Genomic DNA, 18,773 nt, shown 5'->3' with positions numbered 1-18,773 from the left:
TGTAATTATGCACAGTAGCAAACATTGGAAAATAACCATGCATCTTCCTTTAGATTAACAGTATTTAAAGTGTGAAAATAGTACTACCTGAACATTTTTAACATCAGATTTTAAGAATCCTTCAGTTAAGGAAACTTTTACTCAAATTGTGTCTCTACTTTTAAATTACTGAAACAATATAAACAGATTAACTCGTAAAACAAGGCTCCGTGGACAGCAGTTCTGATGTTTAAAAGTTTGCATCACAAATTAGGACAGGTAGATGGAAGCCCCTAGTCAACTATGGCTTATCTCCATAAACTAAGCAGAGCCAGGCCTGGTTAGTACTTCGATGGAAGCTTCCAGAAAAACCTGGGTTTCTAGACTAATTTTTTTTTTAATTGAAAAAGTTTTTCAAATACAGATTTTTCCCCCTTTTTTCTCCCCCCTCCTCCCTAACCCCCCCTCACCACCCTTCCCCCTGTGACTTCTACAAAGTAAGATCCAAATTCATAACAGATTATATAATATTTTACCATCCCCTTACTCCATCCCCCAAATACTGACCCTTTCTTTCTAATATTATTACATCCCCCTTTTACCATGTATTTCAAAATAACATTCTACTATAACATTGTATAATAACTTCTGATTTAGCATGGTAATATTATTATAACTCCCAATTTAGCAATAATCTGCCCTTTTTCTCCTCCCCCATAAATATATCTGTATATTAATATAACATTTCAAAACAACCTTCCACTTGAAGACTATATAATAAATCCTAATTTAACATTTAATCTTTTGTGTATATTAATATAACATTTCGAAGCAGCCTTCCCCTATAAAACTATATAATAAATCCTAATTTGACATTTATTCAACTCTATCCATTTCCTCCACTCCAATATATCTCTTAGACATCCCTTTTCTTAAACTAAACAATCAATAAACTAGCCTGTCTCCACCCACTTTCCTACAAAATTACCATACATAACAATTCTTAATATCTTTATTCTTCTGCCCACCCTACTAAAAAAATATTCCCTTATATAAATAAAATCAATGACTTTAAACTTATGGTCCATATAATGTCTTCTTTGATGTCTTTCCACTGGATTGTTAACTCCATCACCCATATTAGGGTAACATAACATCCTGATTGCAACAAAATGTTCAAAATCCTCAGTTATCATCTGCCCCCATCAGTAATGAATATCTTCATATATATAAAAAAAGAAAACAACCACCCGAGTGACATTGTAATTGTATTCCATATAATATCTGTAGTAGTGGCTTTCTTCAGGATTATTAATTCCCACCGTCATAATGGGGTAACAACCAGATCTTCTGCATGCCCCAGCATAGCTCTCTTGCCATATAGCTCAGCATAAACATAATACATTTATCAAAAAAAAAAATCCAAAATAAATAATTCCAATCCAACAATTTAAGGCCCTTTTCACATCCCAAAATTACGGCATTGCAGAGGTCTGTCACTCTCCTCAGGATAATATTAACCAATACTTCGCCTCAACTATCTTTTCATGTATTCAGTCATCTTTTAAATAACTGGCTTCATTGTTGCCTAATTTAGAAATTTTTATTTTTGTGAGATCTATTTCTTTTTTTCTTGAATTTTTGTGGGTTTGATCTCCATCCTAATTTCCTTTCTACGAGTTGTATATCAACTGGTCGATTTTCATTCTGATTTATGACTTGGTCTTGTTGGTTTTGCTTTTGTGGCTCATATTTCTTTTCTATAAGTTGTGTATCAACTAATTGATTTCCATGCTTGTCTGTGACTTGATGAGTCATCACGTTAGAGTCCGATGCCACGTCTCTCTTATTTATAGATGATCCAACTGAGGCATCTAAAGAATCCAAAGGCGATTCATCTACAGAGGCCTCTGTAACTCGATATTTTTCCTTTATTTCCAACTCCTTCTGCTTATCTTGTGTTGTGCATAAAAATGTTGAGCTCATTTTCAAAAAATTTTGGTGAAATTCTTCCGCTTTTTCAACAGTATTTAATTGGTATCTTTCTCCTTGATATCTCAATATTATACCAACTGGAACATCCCATCTAAATAAAATATTTTGTTTTTTAAGCTCAGTCACCAGAAAACCAAATTTCTTTCTTTCCAATAACATCTTAGGCGGTAATTCTTTATATATCCAAATCTTTCTTCCAAACAATTGCAAAGTAGAATTAAAAGATTTTTGCACAATATTATTTCTTATTTCTTTATCTGTAAAATAAATCACCACATCTCTAGGCAGTTGCCTTTGCTTTGCAATCCAGGAATTTATTCTATAGACTCTGTCAATCCTACAAAATACTTCCTCAGGATGAACCTTTAAGATCCCAGCCAGAATTTCAGAAGATATTTTCCTTAAGTCATCTCTATTGTTTTCCTGTATTCCTCTCAGTCTAATCGCATATTCTGTGAGATTATATTGCATCATTAAAACTTCTTTTTCAATCCGTTGTTTTATATTTTCAGCATTACAAGTCTCATGATCAGCTTCCATTTTAGGTTTTTCTTCTAAGCTATTGTCTTGAGTGTTTATCAACTTCCTGTTTGCTCTCTGTTGCTGCCAGACGGTCCCTCGGGACTGCCAGCCCCATCGCCTGTAAAGAGCAGCCTTTACATCTGAAAGGCGGCTCGAAAAACTCCATTTCCATAAGGAAATGTGAGACAGAGCAGGTGAGGGTAGGTAGAGCTCTCTGCGAAGCCCCGAGAGTTTTTTTTTACTCTTGGGGGCAAAGCAGATGAGCTCCCTATTTCCCACGCCGCTGCTCCGGGCTTTGGGAGACCTCTGCCTTTTTGCAGAGCCAGGCGACGAGAACAAGCCTTTTAAAGAAAATTAACAGACTAAGTAAAGAGGATGAGATCTGGACCTGTGACCCTAAATCGCAAGTATTTTTATTTACTTTGTAAAAGATATTGAAGAAAGCAAAAAAGAATTTTTAAAATGGCGACTGCCGAAGCTTGAGCAGGGAAAGCTGAAAAGCTGAAAAGGGAAAGTCCTTCTGTTTCTTACTAAGCCACAAAGTAGCGGAATAAATACTCCTGGCTACAATTGAAGAAAAAGCTCCACTTTTGTGTTTTCTCTTTCCTGGAGATTTGATATTGATCTTGTTTGGAAAGAAGCTCTTTTTTTCTCTTTGTTTTTCTTTTCTTTTCTAAAGTTTGTCTGTGTGGAAATATGGCGTTTAGACTGACAAAGCCAGACAAACAAGCAGTGGGGGGGGGGATTCCCCCATTTACAAACTATATGAACAAGTTCTAAACCTACAGACTCAGAAAACTGATTTTAATATAATTGAATTTCTCTTGGAGGAGATTGTAAGAAGGGATGAGATTATGAACCAGAACTTTGAAAAATTTAAGCAGGAAATTAAAGAATTGGTGCAATTAAAGTTTGATACTTTGCAACGAAAGATTGTAAAAGTGACTAATGGTTTTTCAGAAATTGCTATGAAGTTGGATGCAAATATTAATTTATTAGAGTCTAAAATGGAGGAAATTGAGGATAATTTGGACAATAAAATACAAAGAATAGACTAATTTTTTTAATGCAGAAATTTCCATTTTATTTCTCCATGGGCTTAATGTCCATAATTTTATTTATTTATTTATTTATTTTATTATATTTCTATACTGCCCTTCTCCTGCGGGACTCAGGGCGGTGTACAGCCAGGATAAAACATAGTATATAAAATTTAAAAACATTTTAAAAACAATTAAATAATTTTGGCCCGAATTTAAAACAACCCAATTAAAACCAAATTTTGATTAAAAAACTAAGAGGATAATTAATCAAATAAAGCCTTGTGCCTTAACCACTGAGACCCAACTGGTTCTAATTTTCAAATACTTTTTGGGAGTATTTATTTGTACAGGTTTGATAGTGTTTTTTAGTTTTTTATCGCGCTTCCTTTTATATTCAGTATTTTGTTAATCTATGATTAAAAAAATATTGTTACCGGATATCCATGTAATATTCATTGTTGCAAAGAAAGGGTTAAAACAATGAACATTTTAAAAAATCAATTTCTATCCCAATCATTAGGTTCTAGAAAACTCATATACTTAAAGAACCCTAATACCATTTTAAAAAATGAAAAGCCATAAACCCGAGTAGAACTGCATGGCAAAAACATTTCTAAAATGTTCTGAAAACCCAGCAATAGAAAAGCTATTTTCATTTTCTTCTAAATGTTCAAAGGGAGGAGAGGCTATCTTTACATCAGGGAGCAAGGAATTCCATAAACCTGGACAATCATAGAGAAGGCAAGCTCCTGGCCTGTGCCCATCTCCACTTCTGACTGCTTTCATTGCACAAACACGAAACTGCTTTCATGGCATAGGATGGGCCACCATGTTTAACATAGGAGATAAGATTCTCAAGCAATGGTTTCCTTTTACCCTACTACATAACATTATTCATTGAAGCCAAGAAGTTCTATTTTGGTCTCATCCATCCAAAGAACATTCTTCTAATAGCATTCTGACTTATCCACATGATCTTTTGCAAACTGAAAATTGTCAGCGGTACTTTTTTTTGGATAGTGTATTTTTCCTTGCAATTCTGCCTTACAAGCCATTGTTATTCAGTGTTCTTCATGAACACTGACATTGGCCAATGTGAGAAAGCTCCTTAGTTCTTAACCTGAGGTTCTTTGAGATTTCCCAGGATATTACTTGCCTTGCTCTTGGTCCAATCTTAGTCTCATAAACTTTTAATAGTTCATGAACTTTTAAGTCTACAATATAAAATACTTATTAACTTCAAATTGCACTGGAGACTCCAAATAAGCAGAAATTTCCTGACAGTTAGAACAATTAATCAGTGGAATGACTTGTCTCCAGAAGTTGTGGGTGCTCCAACAGGATGTTTTTAAGAAGAGAGATATTTTTAAGAAGCCAAGGGTTTCCTCCCTAAGCAGGGGTTAGACTAGAAGACCTCCAAGGTCACTCCCAGCTCTGTTATTCTGTTATATCTAGCTGCCTTAGTTTTTATTTGGGGGAAAATTTCTGAATATTAATTTAAAGCAAAGGCATACTCTGAACCTGCTCATTTTAGACATACTCTGATAATTATTTTTAATTTGACATGTATAAAGCAAACTTTTAAGACTTTTTGAAAATGGTCTAAAAATGATTGCCACAGTAAATAAGGCTACTACAAAACATTTATCCAAAATGTATTCAGTGACATTGCGCTTTAATATCTCCTCACAAGAATATTTGGCATTTCCTCAGTTCACATTTTTTTTCCCTTGGCTTGTTTCCCGAAGGTGCTTAATTGGATCCATGAATATAAATTCTGTGCTTTAATTTGCAGCTTGCCCACCTTCCAAGATAAATATTCATGAAATATTGGTTGCCACTCTATGGTCTAAATCAAAAACTGGAAGTTTGTAAATACCAGAATGCTCTGCTGTTTTCTTTTTTCTCCCCGCAACCAGCCTCCACACTCTGTACCATGCCCTTAGAGTGAGCCAAGTAATGGGGAAATGCAGTACAATCAAACATGGAGGAAATATAATTTTGCGCTATTCTTCAAGATAAATCATCTTGCATTCATTCATTTACTGACCGAAGTTATAAAGGCACTGAAAAAAAGGAAATTATGATCAGTACTTGCGCTTACGAGTGTTACTGCATTCCCATGATCATATGATCAAAATTTGACACTGGGCAATTGGCATGTATTTACAATGGTTGAAACGTTCTGTGGTCATGTGACTATCATTTTCAACCTTCCGAGATGACATCTGACAGAGGAAAAGCCAATGGGGGGAGTTGTATTTGCTAACCAACCATGTGATTCACTTAACAATTGCAGTGATTTATTTAACAAAGTAGCAAAAAAGGTATAAAATGGTTGTGACTCATTTAGCAACAGAAATTTGGGTAGCAAAATAATTTGGAATTATTTTTCACAAATCCTTTTTGTAAAAGGATTTTTGTGAAAGGACTTCCTAAATCGTTCATGCAGTTATACAAGAATTAAAGCATTTTAAGTTGAATTCCGCTGTTCAGCATCTTCACATAATGCCATTCCAATAATATAGCCCCTTTTCTTCAGCCCTTTCTTGTAGTTCATCAAGAAATATTTGAAATGCAGTCATTATTGGAGCATGCATTTTTCCAGACTCATCCTAGAATTTGTAACTTTTTGACATTTCAATGTGCTTTGAAATTCTTTGAGAAAAAGCAACTACAGCCAATCCCTGGATTACGAGCATTCATTTAGCGCCTGTTCGAAGTTACAAGATAAGTGCCCCCTAGTGTTTACGAGCAAGTGCCAAAATTACTAATGTTGAAGCACCAGGGCAGTTGTTCACCCTTATAAATGACTGCAGAGGTCTGCAATATTCACCCTATTCCCCCACTCCCTCTGCCCACAACTGCTTCCCCCTCCTATCCTGCCGTGCCGGAATCACTTACTTTACAAGATCTGTCTCCTCTGCCACCATTTCTTTGCTTTTGAGAAAGAGGAGAGTTTATGGAAGCTCCTGGGTGCCGTAATATAGCACGAGTTCAGGCACCCATCCTATTTTGCAGAGACTGGATGCCTGAACACTCACAAGATCACAGACCCCAGAAACTTTCATTCTCAGAGTGAAAAGTGTTTGCAGTGCCGGTCTCTTGTTCTTCCCCCAAAATACTCTTTTCTACCACCACTGGGACACTTTTCACCAAGATGGAGACCTGACTGAGAAGCTTCATGGAGGGATTCACTCCCTTCTGGAACACCCCATAGATGCCTATGAGGCCTTTGAAAATGGAAGAATTCGCTCCATTTTCAAAGGCCTCATAGGTGCCTATGGAATATTTCAAATCGGAGGTATTTGCTTCATTTTGAAATGATCCATAGGTACCTATGAGGCAGGGGTGAAATGCTCCCGGTTCAGACTGGCTCAGGCGAGTAGGTAGCGATGGCAGCGGGCAGTTTGGAAAACCATAGCAAAAATCCCTGCCCCCGCCCATGCCCAGCTGAGCCGCGCGATCATCAGAGGCTTTTTTTCTTTTAAATGCCTCTGACGATCCAAGCTCTGACGATTCCAGCTGAGTTGCCTGATCGGCAGAGGGTTTACCCTCTGCCGATCAGGCAACTCAGCTGGGATCATCAGAGCCTTTTGAAAGCATTTTTTACATGGCTTTACATGTAAAAAATGGTTTTAAAAGTAAAGAAAAACTGGCCACGCCCACCCAGTCACCTTACCCCCACCACCAAGCTAGCCCGCAGAACTGGTAGTAACAAATTTTAGATTTCACCACTGCTATGAGGCCTTTGAAAACAGAGGGATTCACTCCCTTTTGAAGAACCCCATAGATGCCTATGGGGTCTTTGAAAACGGTTTGGAAACGCTCCGTAGACACCTATGAGACCTTTGAAAGTGGAGGGATTAACTCCCTACTGAAATATCCCATAGACGCATATGAGGCCTTTGAAAATGGAGGGATTTGCTCCCTTTTGAAAGGCCTCATAGCCATCAATGGAATGTTTCAAAATGAAGTAAATCCCTCCATTTTCAAAGGCCTCGTATGCGTATATGAGGTATTTCAATAGGGAATGAATCCCTCCATTTTCAAAGGCCTTATAGGTACCTATGGAGCATTTCAAAACGGAGGGATTTGCTCCGTTTTCAAAGGCCTCATAGGTGTCTATGGGGTTTTTCAATAGGGAGTGAATCCCTCTGTTTTCAAAAGCCTCATAGGTGTCTGTGAGGTGTTTCAATAGGGAGTGAATCCCTTCATTTTCAAGGGCCCCATTTGCATGCAGATGAAGCATCCAGTCTCTGTCTGGGTGAAAAGTGTCCCGGTTGTGGTGGAAAGGAGTTGGGGGTGGGTGGGGGAGGAGTAGGAGATAGGTGCAGCAAACACTTTTCTGCCCAGGAGCTTCCATTGACTCTTCTCTCCCTCAAAGCGAAAGAAACTGTGGCAGAGAAGAGACAGATCTTTGCAAGGTAAGTGAGTCCAGCGTGGCAGAAAGTGGGAAGCATGAGGTATCTTAGTGAATTGGGGAGGCCTTGGGGGCCTGTTCCATCACTAGCCGCCCCTTAGCCTTCCCCACGCTGAGATACCTCATGTGCACTTAATTAAAATTAGAAAATGCATGGCCGAAACCAGGGTGTTATCTAATTCAAGGTACAAGATTCATTCTCACAGATCCTCGAGGTACGAATGGAATGGGCATGCTCCACTATATTTGTAACTCGAGGACTAGCTGTAATCCACTTTCATTCTTTCTGCCTTCTTCCAGGAATTCACAGGATGCAGCAAGAGCCATTCCAGATTAGATTTATTTAGTTAGTTAGTTAACCTTTAAAAAATCAGAAGGAAAAATGGAAATTTAAGTAAAAAGAAAAGTAAATTCCTTTTACTTAAAGCTTGGACCTTACAGACAAATGGTAGTGCTGAAATTCAATGATAAAGTTTAAATTTCTGGTAACACTAGGAACACTAGGAATTATTGGGGAGAGCGTATGAGGCATGTGGGCCTCCCACCCATTGTGTAAATGCTCTGAAAGTTTTTCTTAAAATGCCAGGAATGCAAACTAATGAAGGCATCTATACCAAATTTCATAAGAATGTTTCAAATATCACAACTCCATTGCCTGTTTTTAATCAATACAAGTTTAAAGAATGCCAAACTGGATTTTTTACCCAGGTTCTTCCCCTCAGCGAAGTTTTTATTTTCCTTTTACTAAAATTTATCCCTCAAGAGAAAAGCTGCTAAGTATGCAATTTACTGTATGGTAATATGAGCCTGAAAAAAGCACAAATCCCAGCAACAGTGTTTGGTTGAAAGTGATTTGAGTGGCTGTTGATCAGGGCTGTGTGAGTGAGTGACCATAAGTGTTACTGATCAACAGCCACTCAAATCACTTTTATCCAAACACTGACATTCATTCACTCCTAAAGAATACACAAGAGGCCCAGTGAATCTAAAGTTACAGCAAGTTTACTGATAACAATGTAAATTTGTTCTCTCTCTCTCTCTCTCTCTCTCTCTCTCTCTCTCTCTCTCTCTCTCTCTCTCTCTCTCTCTCTCTCTCTCTCACACACACACACACACACACACACACACACACACACACACACACACACCTGGATCCACACCTACCCACATCCTGCTCAACTAAACTGCCATCCTCAACCTGCCAGAGGGATGGAAGTTGCCAAATCTGAATCCAAAGACAATGCAAAGAGCATGCAGGCTTCCGAACTCTTTTTATCCCCCAGAGCAGTGGCAGGATTCAAGTACTTTAACAACCGATTCTCTGCCCTAGTGATTTCTTCCAACAACCAGTTTGCTCAGAAAGTTAACAATCGGTTCTCCCGAAGTGGTGCGAACTGTCTGAACCCTACCATTGCCCCAGAGTGCTTGCTTTACAGTAATGGAAGCTACTCTTGCCTTCTTCATTTAAAAATCTGGTAGCTGTTGATTTTGCAGTTTTTCAAGTGTTCAGGAACTTCATGTCCAACTTCTTTTCTCTGGTTCAGGTGACATTTTTCCTTAACAATTTGGTTCCTTCTTATCTATTTCCTTCTAAGGAAATGGGGGAATTCTGGGAGTTGAAAGTCCATATATCTTCAAGCCTCCAAGGTTGAGAAACACTGTTTTAGACAATTCCTGGCTTTTTTTAGCCACTCTTCTTATATACCTGTTTATCTTTAGTATGGCAGCTTTAGCCCAGTCTCACAAATGTCTTTATGCATACTGCCTGGTTCACATCTATTAAAAGCACGTCGTTTGCACAAGAATTGTTTTCAGCACAGTATCTTCCGTAAAACTAGAGAACATACTAACAGCACTTTAAACATCTCCCCATTTCCTGAAATGTGCAATATTATTGCAACAATTATTGTAGGCTTCAAAGTTGTGACTTCATTGCACAGAACTCCAAATGATGAAAGATATGGATGCAAGCAATGGCAAGGAGGGGGGGTTCCCCTCATTGAAATGTGCCCACCAGGTTTCCACGCATTCCATCAGCCAAGGTCACAGGGGAGGGGCGGGGGGGTAGCGGTTATCATTAAAGACGGTCTGAGACCGAAGGAGGCCACTGTTCCTCAGACAGCCGGCTGTGAATCCCTCCTTGTGAAATGGGGTCACGGGGTTCAGAGGGGTTTGCTGATCACGTACCTGGCTCCCTGCCACGTGGCAGCAGCCCTGCCTGAGCTACTCAATGTCATCGCCGCGGTGGCGGTTGATACCCCTAGGCTTATGGTCATGGGGGATTTCAACCTGCCATCCGTGGGTGAGGCGTCAGAGGTGGCTCAGGAGTTCATGGCTTCCATGACAGCCATGGACCTGACCCAGTTAATTCATGGCCCTACCCACACAGGGGGAAATACGCTGGATCTGGTTTTTATCTCTGGACAGTGGTTGAGTGATCTCGAGATAGGGGATATAGTCACCGAGCCCTTGTCATGGTCTGATCACTCTCTCCTTTGTCTCGACCTTCAAACCGCTACACCCCGCCGCAGGGAGGCGGAGCCGGTAAGATGGTTCCGCCCCAGGCGCCTGATGGAACCTGACAGGTTCCAGATGGAGCTTGGGCCATTCCCTGAGGCTCTGGCACACGCCTCGACTGGAGACCTAGTGGCCGCCTGGGATAGGGCGGCCGCTGGAGCTCTGGACCGGGTCGTGCCTTTGCGGCCTCTGACCCGGCGCCGATCTCATTTAGCTCCTTGGTTCACTGAGGAGCTGAAGGAGTTGAAGCGCCGGAAAAGACACCTAGAGAGCAGTTAGAGGGCCAGTCTTTCTGAATCTGACCGGACACTGGTAAGATCTCATATTAGGAATTACCTAGTGGTGATAAAAGCAGCGAAATGTAGCTATTTTGCTGCTCTTATTGCGTCATCAGATAATCGCCCGGCCACCCTGTTTAGGGTGACCCGCTCCCTGCTCCACCAGGAAGCGCGGGAGGACCCCTTGGAGGGTAGAGCCGAGGATTTTGTTCAGTATCTGTATGACAAAATCACTCAGATTCGGGAAGATCTGGACTCCGACTGGGTAGTCTCAGGGGGAGGGACTGGGGCAGGTCTTGAGAATGTTATCTGGGATGAGTTTGATCCTGTGACCCCTGAGGACGTGGACAGGATTCTGGGTAGACTGAACGCGACCACTTGTTTATTGGACCCGTGTCCCTCCTGGTTAGTGCTGGCTTCTCGGGAGGTGACACGAGGCTGGTTCCAGGGGATTATAAATGCTTCGTTGGGTGAGGGTGTCTTTCCTGCCGCTTTGAAAGAGGTGGTGGTGAGGCCTCTCCTCAAGAAGCCTTCCCTGGACCCGGCAATGTTGGTAAATTATCGTCCGGTCTCCAACCTTCGTTTTGTGGCGAAGGTTGTTGAGAGTGTGGTTGCGCAACAGCTTCCCCAGCACCTGGATGAAACGACGTATCTGGATCCATTCCAGTCAGGCTTCAGGCCCAGGTACAGCACGGAAACGGCATTGGTCGCGTTGGTTGATGATCTCTGGAGGGCTCGGGACAGGGGGTGCTCCTCTATCCTGGTCCTGTTAGATCTCTCAGCGGCTTTTGATACCATCGACCATGGTATCATGCTGCACCGGTTGGAAGAGTTAGGGGTGGGAGGCACTGTGTTGCGGTGGTTCTCCTCCTTTCTCTCTGACCGGTCGCAGTCTGTTGACAGGGGGACAGAAGTCGACCCCGAGGCCCCTCATATGTGGGGTGCCGCAAGGGTCGGTCCTCTCGCCTCTCCTGTTCAACATTTATGTGAAGCCGCTGGGCGAGATCATCCGTGGTTTCGGGGTGGAGTACCATCAGTACGCTGACGACACCCAGCTGTACATCTCCACCCCGGATCACCCCAACGATGCCCTTGAAGTGATGTCCTGGTGCCTGGAGGCCGTACGGATCTGGATGGGGAGGAACAGGCTCAGGCTCAACCCATCCAAGACCAAGTGGCTATGGTTTCCGACGTCCCGATATAGTCAGTTGACGCCATCACTGACTATTGGGGGCGAATCATTGGCCCCCACGGAGAGGGCGCGCAACTTGGGCGTCCTCCTGGATTCCCGGCTGTCTTTAGAAGAGCACCTGACGGCCGTGACCGGGAGGATTTTTCATCAGGTTCGCCTGATTTGCCAGTTGCGTCCCTTTCTGGATCGGGACTCGTTACGCATGGTCACTCATGCCCTCATCACCTCCCGCCTGGACTATTGCAATGCTCTCTACATGGGGCTCCCCTTGAGGAGGCTCCAACTGCGCAGAGTGCGGCCGCGCGGGTGGTAATGGGAGCGACATGGCGCTCCCATGTAACACCTCTCCTGCGCGAGCTGCACTGGCTCCCGGGTGCGCTTCAAGGTTTTGGTTACCACCTTTAAAGCGCTCCATGGCTTAGGACCTGGTTATCTACGGGACCGCCTACTACCACCAATAGCCTCCCACCGGCCAGTACGCTCTCATAGAGAGGGACTCCTCCGGGTGCCGTCAGCCAAACAGTGTCGGCTGGCGACCCCTAGGGGGAGAGCCTTTTCTGTGGGGGCACCTACCGTCTGGAATGAGCTCCCCCCAGAGATACGGAGGATCCCAGATCTGCGCACCTTCCGCCGCGCTGTGAAGACCTTTTTATTCCATCAGGCGGGCTTGGCCTAATCTCTTCCCTTTTTTAAATATGTAAATTTTAATCTGTTTTTAAATTATTGGGGTGTTTTAATCTGTCTGGGCCAAAATGATTTAATTTGATTTTAGCTGGTTTTTAAATTTTTTGTATCTATGTATTTTATTTTTTGGCTGTTCACCGCCCTGAGTCCTTCGGGAGTAGGGCGGTATACAAATCAAATAAACTAAACTAAACTAAACTAAACTAATGCTCCTAAAAATTATGATTTTCTGTATCTCTCTATACTCAATCAATGATTTTACATCTGAACAAAAAAAAAACATATTGAATTTTAGTCAAAGTTGACTAAGTAGAGAAAACTAACCCTAAACATTCCTGGCATGTTAAACTGTACTTTTTAGCAACTATGATCCAAAACAATGAGTGTTATATAGGGAAAGATTCCCAGGCACTGTCTGTGTCTATTTCTGGATTATATTAAGTTGTACATTTTTTAATTTTAAATTTTTCATTTCACAAATTTGTAATTGAACAAGTAAACATAATAAAACAGAAATACATGAAACAGCATTTCTAGGAAACACTATGAAACTAATAAAAGATAAGTTATGAGAAATGTATTTGTATTACAATATATACCAAAAAATGTATTCTACGCTTTTTTCAATTCTTCAATTTTATGGAAACAGTTTTAAAAAATTAGAGGGGAATTATATTTTAGTGAAATGTGCATACATGAGTTACAAAGACATTGTGTTTATTTTACATAAAGGGGTGGTGGAGGCAAGATATATATGACTTTTGAGAGCAATCAGCACTAATATGGCTTTCTGACCTTCATTTAAATCCAGAGCCTTTTTCGTACATTCAACCATTTTCTTTTTCACATGCAACAAATTAATCTGATATAATAATTTGGTGTATAAAAAAAAAACTTCATCTTCATTTTACAGGATTTGAAAAAGACAAGGCAAAGATGTTCTGAAGTATATAACAAAAATTCTACATCACCAATTGTTTTTAAAATTAATCTCAAATTTTAAAGGAAACAGGTATTGCCATATTACGTTATATTATATGCTGTTCCAAATTATGGATATTTTATCAATACTTTAGAAATTGCTATATATTCATCTTTCCAATTTATTGACAAATAAAATAGAGTATTTATTAAAAATTCAAGGTGGTTCCTGGATTTAACTTGATTGGGTTAAGGATATGCAAGTACGGTATATGGTAGTAATTACAAAATCAAATGTAATCAGATGCAACAAAGAAGGGATGCTAGCTAATTAAAGAAAAAACTGATTATATTTGTCACTATATTGGGAACAATTCAAATATGTATATCCATTAATCAGCAAACATATTGATATCTGTACTTGATTGGAAAGTTAATGAAGCAACTTACAACTAAGCACAATAATAAAATCTTCCTCTTTCTTGAGAATAAGAACAAGCGGAGGGAGCAGTGAATTATCACCTGCAGTAGGCATGATTCAACCATTTGGAAAGATATGGTACAATTTTTTTTTTCTAATGTTAGTAAGGCAACTGAAATAACTACAAATTATAAAACCAGCATTCAGTTTTAAATTTTAAAGTTTCTGCATTATTTAAAACATTTACATGAATATTTTGAAAAGAAGTATCTATATTTTATCTATAAAACCCTACTTCTGTTAAGAAGGGTAGTATTTTAACTGAGACTGAGCAATAATATTAATGTTATTTTTATAACAGGAGGAATTGCATTGTTTATATTTATTTTTCTAGAACTATGTCTACCTAAGACTACATTTCTATATAAAATTCATCTAAGGTAAAACAGATCAGCACTGATCTGCTTTTAGAAATATTGCTCCCTTGAAAATATTGTTTCTTTGAAAAGTACATTTCTCAGAGAAATAAATAAGAATTAAATAAGAACATGTCAACTATTTTAAAGATAATTATGGATGCTATTATAAGTCAAATTATACACAGTTGTGTAATTATAAACTATAGTTCTGTTGCATTTCTCTAGTAAAAAAAGCAATATACATTAAAGTATTCATTCTATTGATACTGTGAGGAATGCTACAGAATGAATTCAGTGGGAATCTGCCATAGCTGCAGAGCAGAGCTGGACATTTTCTTAACTGAAACTACTAAATTTTCTAACTTAACTATTGTAGCCACTGCCAGAAAGAACTGATAACTGAAAATTACCTGGACCAATTGGTCAGACTCTTATTGAAAGTTGACTTTGCTTACCTCTGCTCTTGGGGATCTTCCTCCACATCCTCCTCTGATTCAGCCTAGTAAACAAAGAAAACACCAGAAAGCTTTTCAGCAACAAACATACATTTCCTACATATATTTTATTTTGGCAACGCCAGTATTGTAACTGCTCAGTGATGTTTCATGTTAATTAGGCTATCATACTACAATATGTTTTAACATTTGCATGCCAATTTTTGAAAAATGCTACTAGCAAAATTTAAACCTTTTGAAGTAAATGCCTAAATCTTAAAACATGTAACACAAGACCAATGTAACAAAATAAATAACAATAACAAAATATAGAGCAACAGCAGAATAGAAGATATTCTAGAACAGTGATGGTTAACCTTTTAGGTCACCACGTGCCGGCCTGCGTGCCGGAAATGGCACACGAAACCATCTCGCCTGGACCGTATGCGCGTGGGAGCAGCAATGCCCGGAAGAGCGGTGTTCCGTCACACATGCGCGAGCAGGCACCTGATATTCTGATTTCTGGCATGGACACGCGCCTGATGAACAGCTGGCCATCACTCATGTGCGCGATGAAACCCAGAAGTTTGGGTGCCAGCTTGCGCATGTGTGACGGTATGCCACTCTTCTGGGTTTCGTTGCTCCCGTGCGCATGACGGCCAGCTGACTGGTGCACGTGTGTGCACAGGAACGCAGATGAGGAGCCAGCAAGGCCATGCCTTCCTCGCGGGATGGTTCTGCGTGCCACTTCCAGCACCTGTTCCATAGGTTCGCCAACATGGTTCTAGAAGATTGGAGAAGATAACAAAATAGAAAGACCTGCAAACAAAAATAGAATGACTGTGACCAAAGAAAGTACAGGTAGTACTAATGGTAGTGACAATATCTGTAACACCATCAGATATCCACATCTGCCTATCCCAGGTCCTTGGAAAAGACTTGATAGGTAGACAAAAATGCCAATTCCAGTCTCAACATCTGGTGACTGTGTGATGAGCCATAAAATAGAGAAAGTCATAGAAAAGAAGCTAAATTTCTCTGGGACTTTAAAATTCAAACAGACAAGCACCTGCCACATAAGACCCGAGACTTAACTACTGTTGATATAAAAGATAACAACGTCTGGATAGTGGACAAGGCAATACCAGGAGACAGCAGAAGAGAAGAGAAAGAACTGGAGAAGATAGCAAAATACAAAGACCTGCAAAGAGGAATAGAATGACTGTGGCAAAAGCAAGCAAAGATAGTACCAGTAGTAATAGGCATTTTGGGTGCAATCCCAAAACAACTAAAGCATCATTTGAACATTGCTGGCTATGACAAATTCACCATCAGTCAATTGCAAAAGGCAGATTTACTCAGAACAGCTTACATGCTGCAACAATACATCTAACACCATCAAACATCCACATCTGCCTATCCCAGGTCCTTTGAAAGGACTTGATAGGTAGACAAAAATACCAAATCCAGTGTGAACTTCTGGCTGATTGTGTGATGAACCATAATAAGCACTAGACAAAGAGATGGACAACAGCCGGACTATCAGCAACATTTAATAGCTGCATTAAGACTCATGGGAAAGTCCAGGAAATCTATAATACATAACAAATGGCATTTGTTTTCCATAAATTAGGCCCTGGGAAAGCAGTATCTCAAAATCCTACAGCAAGCAGCCCTGTTGCTCGTGGCATATTATCCTTGTGTATTCCACTGAGTAACACTCAAATAAACTTAAACATGTCATTTCCCTTCTGAGAAGTATCAATAGATAGACTTTGCTTAATACACACACTTCTAAAGGTTTTCCCATTTGAGATTATTTTTTTTCTATCATCCTTGACAAGGAAATAACAAGACTGTAAAAGTCCTGTATTTCTGACTACAAAATGTAGCTTCCTCTTCTTCCCACATTCGCATATGCCACATCCTTAATACAATGAAAATTCCAATTTTTTCCTAATTGCAAAATGCATCCAGCTCTTATGATATCATAGCACACACTTAAGTACATGGGAAACACGTAAGCATACAAATGTCTTTTCTTTTTATAGCCTACAGCCTTGTCCACAGATCTGGGGAGTAATATCCTAAAACTGTGATGATGAACCTATGGCATGAGTGCCAGAGGTGGCACGTAGCACCCTCTCTGTGGGCACGCAAGCCGTTGCCCCAGTTCAGCTCCATCGCGTATGCGGATGCACCTCCTGCCAGCCATCTGGTCTTCAGGTCTTTGCCGTGCATGAGTGGGGGGCAGGGCATGGGCAGGAGCCCATGCGCATGTGCGGGGGGCAGAGTGCATGCAGGGGGTGCACGCACATGCGCAGAGGTAAAGTGCATGTGCAAGGCTGCGCACGCATTGCATTTGGGAGGTTCTGGCACTTAACTGTGCAAGAAAGATTATAAAATGGGGCAAAATTCACTTAACTTTCTCACTTAGCAACAGAAATTTTGGGCTCCAATTGTGGTCGTAAGTCAAGGACTACTTACAAATACTTTAAATAAACATATAAACATATACTGTATTTTTCCGAGTATAAGACACACTTCCCCCCCCAAAAGAGGCTGAAAATTTGTGTGTGTCTTATACTCCGAATGTGGCTTTTTCGAAGCTGTGCTTTAGAAGCTTTTTTTCAGCCCTAACGAGGCACTAGTAAGCAAGTGAAGCTATCTCCATGCTTTGCTTGCTCCCTCCAACTCTCAGCTGTGCTTTAGAAGCTTTTTTTCAGCCCTAATGAAGTGATCTCCCCTCGCCTGCATATTCTTATTCTCAAGATCAGCTGTGCTTTAAAAGCTGTTTTCTATCTCCAAGCAGGGCATAAAAAGTGCACATGCTCAAAACCAGCAAACTAATGTGTTGAAGCTGACCAGACTAAGGACACTAGCCAGATGAATACCTGCTAGGCAGATTATTTTTTTCCTATTTTTCTCCCCAAAAACTAAGCTGTGTCTTATACTCTGGTGCATTTTATACTCCGAAAAATACTGTAGTTTAGTTAAGACACCTATGAGAATGTACACAAATGGGACAGGATTTCTTTTTTAGAATACTTTTACACTCTGTTTTATTTAATCTATGTACATGTGTCCCACAAAATTAAGAAAATACTACTCTCTTCAAGATGGAGTAAAAAATGCACCCACAAAAGACTTTAAAATATTCACTGGAGAATCAGTCTTATTTTAGTTGTGTTCCTACATAGGAATTAAGACAGCCATGGACAAATAGGAGATTAGGCATCTGGTATCTTTACCAGTTCATAATAGACATGTTATTTATAAACCATAATGGACACAAAATATGGTAACTTGTACCATATACCATAACTTGTATCAATTGCCCTTGGCAACTGATTATCTAGAAGTCATTAGTTGAACAAGCGTTAATGCAGTTGATTCCCAGAAATCGATATCCTGTAGCAAGAAATGCCATTAATATAATACGGGAAAATGCAATTAAGAATTTATAAACAAAGCAGTGTTTGAATTGCAGCACTTCATCACTTTTGCTTTATGGTTTCTATCTATTCCTGAAGAATATTAGAAAAAGCCTATTGAAAAATATTGGGGAAAAACTATTCTTTTCATGAGCATTTCAAAGTTACTCAAGATTTAAATTGAGATTTCACCAGTTTCTAAAATAAGAACGTCAGTCTCATTACTCCATAACCGAGAATTTAAAATGAAACTCTTAATTCACTTTCTACTTAATATTGGCATCGGATTTACATAGAGGCTAAACAAAATACTACAGGCCTGACAGAAAAACTGAACAATATGAACCTAAAATTGAATTTTCTCTTAAAAAGGCATTTAGGAAGTACCTAAAACACTCCAGCTTTTCTACAATCTACTTCAAACTATCTCACGGTAGACAAAGGAAGAAATTATTAGTCTTTATTCTAAAGTCACTTCTGCTTTTTAAAATTGGCTGTGGGTATACTGAAA

The 18,773-nt window shown here is 39.9% G+C and overlaps 1 protein-coding gene across 4 annotated transcripts in view; it reads right to left on the bottom strand.

The window, feature by feature from the left end:
• TMEM131L (transmembrane 131 like) overlaps positions 1-18,773 on the bottom strand; it is a 75,797-nt gene that overhangs the window by 53,168 nt on the left and 3,856 nt on the right. For all 4 annotated transcript variants that reach the window (XM_070949204.1, XM_070949203.1, XM_070949202.1 and 1 more), the window contains exon 3: positions 14,850-14,893. In XM_070949204.1, coding sequence (XP_070805305.1) covers positions 14,850-14,893 — 44 coding nt within the window. The remainder of the gene's footprint in view (positions 1-14,849; positions 14,894-18,773) is intronic.

Source organism: Pituophis catenifer, unplaced genomic scaffold, assembly GCF_029215685.1.
Source record: "Pituophis catenifer annectens isolate HBS135680 unplaced genomic scaffold, rPitCat1.0.hap2 SCAF_8, whole genome shotgun sequence".
Taxonomy (NCBI): domain Eukaryota; kingdom Metazoa; phylum Chordata; class Lepidosauria; order Squamata; family Colubridae; genus Pituophis; species Pituophis catenifer.
Note: the sequence above shows the minus strand (reverse complement) of the source record. Positions and strands in the feature narration are given on the sequence as shown.